Source organism: Grus americana, chromosome 2 (assembly GCF_028858705.1).
Source record: "Grus americana isolate bGruAme1 chromosome 2, bGruAme1.mat, whole genome shotgun sequence".
Taxonomy (NCBI): Eukaryota; Metazoa; Chordata; class Aves; order Gruiformes; family Gruidae; genus Grus; species Grus americana.
The window spans coordinates 165,814,861-165,827,000 of record NC_072853.1 but is presented as its reverse complement, the minus strand read 5'-3'; the positions used below and the strand labels follow the sequence as shown (position 1 = coordinate 165,827,000).

Genomic DNA, 12,140 nt, shown 5'->3' with positions numbered 1-12,140 from the left:
TGATGTTAACAAAAGCCAAGTGACACACAAGGCAGTCCAGGGGATTACTTTATTCGTGACACTAATCAAACCCTCTCTGATGAGGAGGTGAATGAAATGTCTGTTTAAAAGAGCAATTAAAAGAGTAATACAGTAAGGTCTCATGTATAATCACAAGGGACATATAAATAGGCACAATGAAATTTCCTGGACGTTATCCAGGACCCAACTGTAACAGTGTGCCTGACCTTTCAGGATAGATGTCTAGAAAAGTTTGCACCTCTGTTTCAGCCACTCCTCCAGTTGTAAACAATCAGTACAAGATAGAGTGTTGTCTTTTTTCTGTAATATGCCACCAAAACCTGTTCATAACTGTCCGTCACAGTGGTGAGCGGAAAACACCTCTACCCTTTCTAGGTAGTAATGTTGGTATGACCACTGTGGTGGCCTTCTGACACGTGGCTGTTGCTAAAGTGTGAAATGTGGCTTTGCTAGCCACAACGTGATGCTGACTCAAAGGACCAGGCAACCCAGCTGGAATCACTGACGCCTCTTTTCCCTCACTTGTTCATTTAAGTGCCTGGCACAGCTCTGAGAGAAATGGATTAGACAATAAAAGTACACTGTGCTCTGAACAGAGAACAAAAGCATCATCTATTCTGAATCTTGCCTGTAAGATACGTCCTTTGCTTTTATGTATACTTTTCAGGGGCGTCTGGTTTAGCTGGAGATGTTGCAGCTACTAAAATAGTTGAATTGGCCAAAAAGAATCGTGAGATAACTGCCGAAACTGAGACTGAAAAAGCCAAAGTGAAGCAACTGAATAACAAAGTCAAAGAGCTGGAGAAACAAGTGAGGCATTTTTCTTGTTCTCTTTTTGCATGCTAAAACATAGAAATGCAGCTTGTGTGATAGAGGAGCTGTAGAAACTTGGTTTAATTCATGTTCCTGTTCTGAATTTGCTCTTGCATCCATGCTTGCTTTGAGTTCTTGTAATTTCTGTCCATGCTGGCGAGAGGGGTGTGTGCCCTCAGCTGTTTCCACCTTTGCAGAAAGGAGGAGATAAGAAAGGTTATCAGTAAGTTATAATGAGAGAAAGATTTATGAAATACCAATTAGGAATTTTCACTTGTATTTGAAGCACAGAGGCCTTTCTAGCAGTATGGCAATTATATTTTTCGGAATTTTTTTGTGTGAGGAGGAGCAAATTTCATACCATTAAGTCTTACATTCCCACCTCATTAATACCAGTCATAAATTAGTACTTTATTCTTCTAATCTTTATTCATCCACATAATGAAAGCTGTTTTCTGGCATAAGTGTGTCAAGAACTGAGAGAGTAACAAGCTATATCACTTAAGACAGCAAATCTTCACTCGGTCAAATTTATTTTTGTCATTTAGTATGACTTTTTTATATGTGCTAACCTTTCACAGGAATAATTTTACTCAGGTGACTGCAGAAATGAAAATTAGATGCCCTGATGTCAATGTTTACTTTGTTCATTGGCTACTACTGCACCCCCTTGCACAATACTGGTAAAATTTTGTATAATTTTTAATGCTTTGCTTCCTTAGAAGACATCATTTAAATGGATCAATAACGTTTATCATGCTGACAAATGCATTTTGACTCCATCTTTCACAATCCCTTGTGATCATGAATCATGCATCTATCTGAATTGTACCCTAGTTACCTGAAAGATCAAGAAATGGTGGATTAAACTTTTGAAAACTCCTGCATAAATCCAGGGCAATCTGGTCAGAGGGGTCTTGTCAGACAGTTGGCAGGCTGGGTAAGAAATAGCAGGTGTAGCTGGGGACCTACAAAATCACACAAGTAGGAGAGCAAGCCGTGAATAATTTCAGGAAGAATCAACTTGGTTATAATCCCCTACTACAGAAGCGTAATGACCATTATTCAAACAGAAACTTAAAATATTGTCAGATATTGACTCAAAAGAAAGGACCACAGACATTTCAGGAAAGGAAATCAAACTCAAAGCAAACACAAATTTTCAAGAAACAATAATTTCTGGTCAAAGCAGAGATGGACACTTTAGATATGAACTAATCTGGCCTTAGACACCAGCACCATGAAAATCAAAACCGAACACAGCAACCTGTCTCATCTGAGGTAAAAATGAACCACAGCATGAACCCCACCGAAACCATGCAATGGTCAATGGTCTGTGTTTTCTCACAGCCTCATTTGGGAAGACTCTTCTCTAAACTAATAGTTACTGGCTGAGTTTGTGGATTGTGCTTGTTCAATAGAACTATATGAAGACATAAAAGATGGGTAAAATTAAAGCAATGTTTGACAGCAGGAGATATCGATGAAAAATGTTGAGTGATGAAAGAGAAGAGCTGTCATAGAACCTGCAATGATTCACAATCTCTTTTAACTCTTAAGATAAGCCGGATGACTGTCTAGACACACTCGTCTTTTTCCATTGATTGTAGAAAGAACCAAGACAGCTAAAGTGCAGTTAATTTGCCCACGCATAAGCATAAAAGTACAATCTGAGATGCCACTTGACTTCTCAGACTGCTGGGTACCCTCAGGTGCCTTAGATGGGACTAGACAGCTGTGGGTGTGCAACAAAACCCAGTCCACAGTCAGTGCGTCCACTTTATGTAATGGAGGTGTCTAGAGGGAGCTGAAGACTAGACTTCCCTGATTGTATTGACTGGACGCCATTCTTTATAGAGAGACCCACACTGAAAACAGGGGAAGTGTTAATTTGTGAGTTGAGTCTTATCCTGTACACCTACTTCTAGACACCCTAAACTCTGCTAAATGAATTGCAGCGATGGTACCTTACAAATGCATCACAATATGCATGTTCGCCACTGGAAAACACCGTTATTTTACATAATTGTTAGCTCTTTGCTTTTATGAAAACTGAAAAATATGTAAATCATAAGTCTTTTAACATGACTATGTTCCCACAAACAAAATGGAAGGTGTGGCCATTGAGCAATTGAGCAATCAGTTAGCAAAGGGTGGTACTTGTATACAAAGACTGCGAACGGATGTTTGCAGAAAATTTCCTTAGAATTTGACCTAGCAGCTGCCAACACTAGCTGAAATTTCTCATCCTCAGTCCATTGACTAAAAGAGTTTATGAACTGGATAGAAGTGGGGGCCTAACCATTGATTTACTTGCAGAGAAGGGGTAACGTTAGAGCCAGCTCTGAGTTGCACTCTGTGTGACCCCAGATATCACTTTCACAAAGAAGCTATTCCTTAGAGCCTCCTTTTATTGAGGCAAATGATCAGGATTTTCTGCCCACCTGAAAGAACAAAGTCTTAGCCCTTTAAAGCCACACTTCCTGGCCCTTCCAGCTCCAAATTCCCTTCATTCCCATCCAGTAAGAAGTATTTGCAACCTTGGCATAGGACATGATTCGAGGGGTATACGTCTGCCTGCCTTTGCTGTGACAAGCAAGGGAGACATATTCTTCATGAGCTGAGAAATGCTACCTTAAGAGCCACCAGCTAAAGAAAGAGGGCCTTAACACCATTACTAAATCTCAGCTATAGGGCATTAGATAGTCATTTTAAATTCCTCCGGTGAGTAGAACTATGTGCTTTTTATGAAATTTCCTGTGATTTTCTTGGAAAGTGGGTTCCAAGCTCTGGCATGCAGAATCTAGAGACAACATCCTGATCTGTACTGTACTGGATCTGCATTTATGTATATAAACACTTATTTTATGATCTTACGGTGATAAAATTCCCCAGATGTCTCCATACTTGATAACTGATCCCATCTCAGCAAGTCAAACACATTTTCACTGAACTTATTCCACAGTAAAATAACACACTCTTCTTTGGGAAGTATTTCAGGAAAAAAAAAAAGGGTGCTTTCCTACTGATTGTGTTTCAAAAAAAGAGGGAAAATGAAGTAATTTTTTTTCTAGAGTAAACCAACATCAATGTTATACTTTTTTGCTAATTAATATTTCATGGAGGTATGCTCCTCACTGCATTCATTCTATAATAACAATGCATTTTTTTCCAGCTACAGACAGCCATGGAAAAATTGCATTCTCTTGGTGGTGGCGATGCAGGAATCAAGCAATCAACTCTGAAGATGACAGAAGGAAACTTGGTATGAATTGTAATTGAAGAGAGGAAATCAGAAGCTGATACTTAGTTCTCTCCTATTGTGCAGTCCTTTCCTTATGACAAGGATGTGTCCCTGTCACTAGTTTTGTGACCAAATTGCTCTGTTTGTACCTTCTCTATGACCCCCAAAATTAGGGAAGGCATTTGCATGGGTCTGGGAAAAAAAGATTCTGTGATCCTGATGGATCTGTGGATCTTAATCACTTCAGTTTTTCCCCTGAGGATTCTGTTCTTACTGGGTATATTCTTCTCTTCAAAGGCTGAAAGTCCGGAGGTGAAAGCATTGCAAGAAAAATTAACCACAGCCAACTTTAAAGTGATGGAATATCGTAACCAACTCCAATCTGCAAAACAGGAACTGAAGATGACCCAGAAGGTACTGTTGCAGGATGCAGTCTGTGGCTGGGATCCTGTGCAAGAGTTATATTCTTGTGAGATCAGAAGGAGGCTTCTTTTCTTTTGAGCTTTGATTAGCCTCCATGAAGTACTCCAGTGAACTGTAAGGAGGTGAGAAAAGACACAGGTGTAGTGGTTGCATTGGAAAGGTACGCACATCAACACACAGATTTCATGCTCTGCCACCACAGCTGGATGACTGTGTCCGCTATTTCTATTGCTGTGATGGGTACAGATTCTTTAAGGTTTGAAAGTCTCAGTTCAGCAAAATAGGTTTGTGATTGACTTGAAGCATACGTTCAAGCCCATTCCTTCTTTCCAGAACACTTAATTATGTATTTACTTTTAATGTAGGCTTCAGTCCCATGGAAGTCAATGGGATTAAAGACCACGCTTGAACTAAAGCGCATGTTTAAACAGTTTGTTGGAGTGACATCCAGAGTAACCTTTTCCTCTTTGATTCATGATGGATTTTAATGCGTTACTATGTGCTCTGTTTCCTTTGGTTTCATTACTTGGTGTAAGAGACCTGCAATGCAGATCAGAGTAGAGAATATGGTACTAAAAATAGAACTCTGCTGACCTTTTTATAAATAATTTAAATGCTCGTCGTACTAACTTTAGCTCTCATTAATGTGGCTGTGTTGGAATTGTGCAAGAGAGATTGGCTCAATTCCTGATTGCAAGGATGTGTATTAAGACAATATCTCTACTCTGTTCCTGTTCAGTTCTGGTGAAGTATTCATCCTATCAAAAATAATTAGTATATTGAAAACTGTTAGTAATGCTTAGTAAACCTTGGTGATGAATTTGATATCCTCTTTTTTACAAACATACACAGTTTGACACCCAGCTGTACAGGTAGATAGTATGATTTGACAGTCTCCAGAGGCAGGCAGGAAAACATAGGTTCACATGGTTTAAAAAACAAAAAATAATACTCAAACTTATCAAAATACTGAATTACGCACCTCAACAAGTAAAACCCTTTATGTTAGCCAAACTCCTCCTAACCACCAACAATCTGTATTGTAATAATGATCTGAAAGAGCGTACATCAGATGGGGTACCGGGTATCAGATAAAGGCCACTATGTATAAATACAGTGTTCTGTGTTTGCTGTTAGAGAGAGCAGCTTTTCCTCCCCTCTGCCCAACACGTGTATGTCAGCCTCGCCTTATTGTTGATGTTAATCCTTTTTTCATAGCTTTTAGCAAATGAAGTTGGTGAAGATGTGAATATTCAAAGTCTCTTGACCAATTCTGGCAGCTGGCGTGGACGAGCCCAGCAAATTCTTGTTCTCCAAAATAAGGTGAGTGAAGACCCTGCACGGTGCCATGTAAGTTGAGTGCTGGGATGCTATTTCTACATAGAGGTCTTACCTCAGTTTGAGTTAAACATACCATTAGTTCTTCATTAAGTAATTCTTAACATCTATACCCGCTTATAAGGCATGTCCTAGTACAAACAGTGTTTACTGCAAATACAGGGCCAGTCTTCTCTGTTGAAGAAAGCAACTGTTAGAATTAAACACTTTATAGTAACTTTTGTAACAGTTTTTTTGAGGGGCAGTGTGTGAGTGTACACGCATGTGTGCGTGGTGGGAGAATGTTAAATTTTAGATATGTGTTGATGTGTGCAGGGTCTTTCAGAGTTCCTGCAAACAATATTAATTAGTCTATTGCAAACCCACAAGCTTCAGTATTTAAGCTGAGAATCTTTTGCATCTGTGTTGAAGGAGAGAGTTCAGTGACCTTGGAGAGCTACGGCAGCCTAGATAAAATCGCAGGATGTTTTGAAGATGCCTCTCTCCACTGAGTACGGAAGGAGCCCTGTCAGTGTCTGTGCTCTGTCTTAGGCACCTTTGTTCAGTGCTTAAAGTCAGATGGGAAGAATTGAGGCCAGATAAGATTTTCAAGTTGTTCCCTCAGGAACCTCAGTAAAATCTTTAACTCTTGAATCTTCTGAAGGGCACAGTCTAGCTGAAATGTCAGCTAGAGACAGGGAGGCAGTTTTGTCAGCATCTTAAATAAAACTTCTCTCAGGCAATTTGATATATATTTTTCCTATTTTTCCACTGTTTAATTATATGCCAACAAACTGTGATTTTTGCACTCTGATTGGCTGAAATTGTTAACCTCTACTTTCCCTTGAGCAAATTATGTTTTTCTTCTGTTACACCCCCTGCCTGGGATTCATCTGAAAACTGTACATACTGTACTCTAGTGTAGAAATTTCTTTTCTGAGCCAGTCTCCTCAGGCCCCTTCTGTAGTCAGTGGGGATCTTGTAAATACAGTCACTGGATCAAAAGTGAGGTACGCGCATCTTACCTTAGAAGATACCTCCAGCACAGGGCAGAGGAACTGTGCTGCAGCAGTGCCCTTTTCCATCTACTGACTGTAAAAGAAGTCTGTAGTGAATAGCTGAGATGCAGGGGCTGAGTTCACTTGCCCACACATAGGTGTCTAACAGCAGCTGAGATACCGTAGGGTGTTCCTTTGACCTCTGGTTATCTCTCCAGAGTATGGATGTCTTGTAGATCCTGCATCATATGTGTCTCCAGTATCCCAGGGCATCTAAAGCAGCACTAGGTACCTATGGTCAGGCTAGCGAGCTGTGCCTTAGATGTTTATGTTGTGGACATCCTGGATGGTGATTCTGCTAAGGACTGAGATGCTTAAGTGTATATAGGCGAGTGGGTGCCTGCCCTTTTAGAGGAGATCTAAGGTATTATTCCGTTGCCCACACGTGTGTTTAAGCAGCGTTCAAGGTGCTTTGGAGTGTCTGCTGGCCTACACATGTGGCTCCAATAAGGCACAGATCTCCCGTGTGTCCTGAGTCTCCTGTAGGTCTGGAGTCATATCTCGTCCCTGCACAGATGCCCTAGATATCTGCATGTTAGCAGCTAACTAACGCATATTTGAAAGAACAGACACTGTTCTGTGTTAGTTAACCACAATAATGTCAAGAAGTAATATGATGCTACACTCTGAGCTCCCTTTGGTTATGTCGTCTTTGATGCTGAACCACTGTATTCCCAGTAAAGACTCTGGATGAGTTGTCATTATTGTCCCCTAGGTTCGAGAGCTGGAGAATCAGTTGCGTCAAAACAAGACCAGAACATCACTGAGTGAGATTGATGAGGAATTGCTGGCACTTACTGATCCAAGGAAGTTGTCAGCCCAAGAGAAGAACTTATTGAAGATTCGCAGCTTGGAAAAAGAAAAGAAAGAAACCTTGGAGGTAAAAAACTGTGAGCTGAGAGAGTCCTGTTTGAGTATATAGTGTGTAATAACTTGCCTTACCTTCAGGGTGTATGTCACACCCTACCAGGAGACAATTTCAGAAGCCCACCTGATCTGCTGGAGGAAGTTCTGCCACACAGACTGAGCAAAAAGCTTCCACGCTTGTTTTCTGTATTACACTCTTGCGTGGCCAGGCATACTTCTGCAATACAAGATTTGGTCTTCCCCTCTGCTGTATGATTCATGTGTCATTTGCATCCACTTGACTTGCAGTGTGGCTACCTGACAAGTGTGTTAGAAAGAGAGAGAGAGGCCCCGGGCTGTAATGCTGGTACTTGTTTATACTGAATGCACATGCAGAAAGAAGCCCTGCTGCAGCTGCATCCAAGCTCTGTAGCACCCCTCTAACTCTGTGGCCAGATGTGCATTCTTCATGCAATATTAAATACAAGCTTTCCCCTCACACCTCATATATCTGTGTGGCTATGGGCTTCTACATTTGACCAGAATAAAGTTGAGAATTACACCAGGTGCCCTCTTAAGGGGCATTCTGAAAACAGGTGGTACCCTCCATCTATTACATGTAGTTGCTACAAAAATAAACAGGCATCCAGTGTTCAAGGGTTGAGAGAGGCTATAGCTAGTGGCACATGTAGTAAAACCTGAGGTGGAAAGGACACGTAGGCCTGTGTCTGCAAGAAACATGGGTAGTGGGGGTCAGCTACACATATTCAGGTTAGCAAAGCACCTCTCCCTGTGCTCCTTCCCTGTGTTCGCTCCTGTAGAGACCATCTGGCACCATCCCAGAGCTTGATTAGCTGCTGCTTTCCTCTCCACAATTTAACCGTGCAACAGAACGAGCAATGGGGTGATACACACCTTTCACTCTTGGCCGTGGGAATGAAAAAGATTTACAGCTACAGGCATGCAGCACAGGGAAGGCTTTCCTCAGTAACTGTAATCTGCATGGTTCCACTTCTGCCTTTGTGTTTCAGGCTCCATTCACAATAACTTCCCCTGTACTTGTCCCTTACTACTTCACTGTTAGCGTGCTCCCTGGACAGTGTCATCTAGGTAAAGGCATGGTGCAGGAGGCAGCATATGCCAAGGATATGCTTGTAGATAGAGTGGCATCACCACCCTGTATCTGGAAGGAAGAGAGTTTCCCCATGGAGAATGATGAGGCAAATGAAAAAGCAGAAGCATACAGAATTGGATTTCAACAGAAAATTATCATTTGCTTCCTGGCAAATACTGAATCAACCTAGTCCACTTGTGTTCCTGAACAGATAGACCTTTTTTGATGCTGGCAAGCAGGCAATGAGTAGTAGCATTGATAATTTGTACTTACTTAGGGATGATACAGAATGCCACTTTCATTTCTTGGATTCTACCAATCCAAAAATGTGTGATTTCTTTAGCTCAGCAAAGAACCTGAGGCTTGGTGATAGGCTGTAACTGTCATTACCTATGATGTGTTTGCGTCACTGCAGAAACTCACTGGGGAACATGATGCTCTCCAAAAAAGTCATGAGGAAGTGAAAAAAAAGCTTGATGCATCAAAAGCCAGGAACAAAGTACTGTGCAGCGAAGTGAAAACCCTGAAGGGACAGATCGTAACCTTGCTGGAGAAAGGAAAACACGACGATGAGCTCATAGATGCCTTACTGGTACAGTCTGACTATTACTGTTTGTCCCAGCCCCTGCAGATCAGCCCTCTTTCTATAAGTGATGAAACATGATGTCATTTAATGACATAGAGAACCTTAGGGTATACAGGGGCCTGATGAATCAAACTGTGACAGCCAGAGGTTTCCTAGTCAGCTAAAGCCCTTCATTTAGGATCAGATCGTGGAAAGGCTGTAAGACAGCACCAGGCGTGACACAGTTGCAGTCAAGTGGCTCTAAGCTGCAAGTGTTGTGAGAAACATTTTGCAGAGGGTTTGAAATAGGATTGTCTAGTAGTAGAGGAAGGGCTTTATTCCTGACCCGTGAAGCTGGACTGTATTCTCCGTTCTGCTTTCAGCTCCATTGCTACTTTTTTTTTTCTGACAATATCTGCAATCTTGCACTTTAATTTTTTGTGTTACACAGCCCAAAACACGCAAGCTGAACCATGTGTACTAAAGCATGTGGACTTTCACTTGCAGCAGCTTTGGCCCCTTCAAAACCAAGAGTATTAGCAGAGACTCAAGATGCAATTATGCTGAAATAAACGGCTGTTGTCATGGTCTTACAGGACCCCTTTGTCCTGCCATGGTTCTCAATAGTCTTCCCCAATTACAATAATAATGATGATGATGATGATAATAATAATATACTAGAAAATATGCCACTTCTTAGTAGGTTTTTTCCTGATCCAACTCCTCACAAGTTTCAAATCACTTACATTTCCTTGCTTCTGTATGCAGGTTTTAGCTAAGACATGCTTATGACTAAGCTCATTCACCTTTCTGCACACCAGGCAGCCGTGGGGAATATGGGCACTGACTATCAGAGGAGCCAAATAACAGTTGTCACTTTTGTGACTGTCTGAGCGTTCTCACTACAATTATTACAGAAAGATGCGAGTTTCCTAGGGGAAGGAATGGTTAACATGTTTTATCCTTTACATCAAAGCGGCACCTTGCTTGCAGTTTGTTGGCCTGACAAAACAACCTTCTGAAAAGTATTAGATTTGTCAGTGTGAGAAAAACTCCAAAACTTGCTAGTAAAACAGCCTAGCCTCATGGCTCCCATCTCATACTACCCTCATGTTTTAATGTCACTATCACACACTCTGGTCGTGTTCTAATTTCACAAAAAGCATAGTGAAATCTTTACTTTTCTCCAATTTATGAAAAAGTCACCTTCTTTGTCGAAGACCAGCCTTTCTTGCTTTCTTTTCTGCTACACTCTGGAGCAAAGCTGCCAGCAAACTGAACCTCTCAGTTGCTCAGGGCTTTCCTACTTGCACCATCAAGTCACTAAAGTCTTGATATGATCGGCAGGGGCCAGTGGGGACAGGCTGTCCTTACCTGGCCACGTGTGTCTGGGCATTGCAAGTAGATGTGCTGTGCAGTCCTTTCGATGGATAAATGCTGAGAACAAGACAAGATGATCTCACGCTTAAAACATGACAGACCAAATTCTTGAAGTAGCACTAATTACATCAGTGTGCTTATACCAAGGAATACGTTTGGCCGGGCAGTGGCTTGCCTTAGCATCCCTAAGTGGGTGTTTGTCTCGGTATTGTGTACAAAAGTGAATATCTCACTTGTGTCTATTTTATCAGAGCCAGCAGAAGCAAATGCAGGAGATCTTAAAGCACCTGAGCCAGCAGGATGAGAAGAACAAGGAGTCCCAGCAGATGCTAGGGCAGCATTTGAACAGCGAGGTTCAGAAACAAAACTGCCTGATAGAGCAGCTCAGACAGATGGTGGCTGAACGAGAAGCAAAGGTTAAACAGCTGGAAGAGGAGATTGGGCAACTCACACTTCAGGTAGACAGTCCCAAGAAATTAACTAGAGGAGCACACTTTGTAATCATTTAGATCTGCTCTTCCACTTCCTTCTCCCTCATTATCTGAGATGGTTGCTAGCTTGAGACACTAATACCTGTCCTACTGACAGTCTCTTCTGATGGAATGATAAAGCAGGAATTCTCTCTTGTAACACTTAAGTTTCTTTCCTGTTTGTACATAACTTTTCTTTAAGCTGTTTAAGCAGTGGAAAACAGAAATATCAATCGCATCCACATGTGGCTCTATGACAACACTGTCACATGACTGACAGCAAGGGTAAGTTATTCTCATCTCCCACTGTAAACCACTTCAAAAACTTCCTCAGATCTCCAGGCTATGGATCTGAGCCTGATGGGCCTCAGGTATATGGAAATTTCATTGTACAAATGAAAGAATTGGGAAGGCTGGCCCCTTATGGGCTAGTACGTTAAAAATGTTTTCAACTTTTATGGCCTAGCGTTGCAAACTGACAGAGGGAAGATGATACTATTGCCAGAGCACAGGAGTAGGAGTTGAGAGGCAGTCCACTAACCTGCCAAAGGCTTCTTGTGTGGTCTGGTGTGTTACAGTCAGGTTTTGTTAAGAGTATTTAGGCATCTAATTCCCACTGATAAAAAACCCTTGTAGGGCTATGGCGAGATTGCGAATCTATCAGGTACCTCATAACAAGGGCTAGAGCACTGAACCCAAGATAAAACGTGGGTTAGGGACATAGACCAACTGTCCTGGCAGTGGTAGTGGTGGTGCTGTGGGTTCTCTAGCAACACTGTGCGCGCCCTGTGATTTCATATGAAACTGCAATTTTACTGAATTTTGCTTTGTTTTCATCCTGCAATGGATAGAACTAAAGAAAAGTTTCTGAGGAGGTCCTGTAAATCAA

The 12,140-nt window shown here is 41.6% G+C and overlaps 1 protein-coding gene across 6 annotated transcripts in view; it reads left to right on the top strand.

The window, feature by feature from the left end:
• Positions 1–12,140, top strand: part of CCDC13 (coiled-coil domain containing 13) — a 37,261-nt gene that overhangs the window by 9,430 nt on the left and 15,691 nt on the right. For 5 of the 6 annotated variants that reach the window (XR_008575968.1, XM_054817471.1, XM_054817470.1 and 2 more), the window contains exons 4-10: positions 689–831; positions 4,010–4,099; positions 4,376–4,492; positions 5,720–5,824; positions 7,592–7,756; positions 9,252–9,428; positions 11,033–11,239. Coding sequence is in view for 5 of the 6 variants with exons in the window: in XM_054817471.1 (XP_054673446.1) it covers positions 689–831; positions 4,010–4,099; positions 4,376–4,492; positions 5,720–5,824; positions 7,592–7,756; positions 9,252–9,428; positions 11,033–11,239 (1,004 nt within the window). In the remaining variant the exon portion in view is untranslated. The remainder of the gene's footprint in view (positions 1–688; positions 832–4,009; positions 4,100–4,375; positions 4,493–5,719; positions 5,825–7,591; positions 7,757–9,251; positions 9,429–11,032; positions 11,240–12,140) is intronic. The other variant, XM_054817474.1, reaches the window with a different exon arrangement.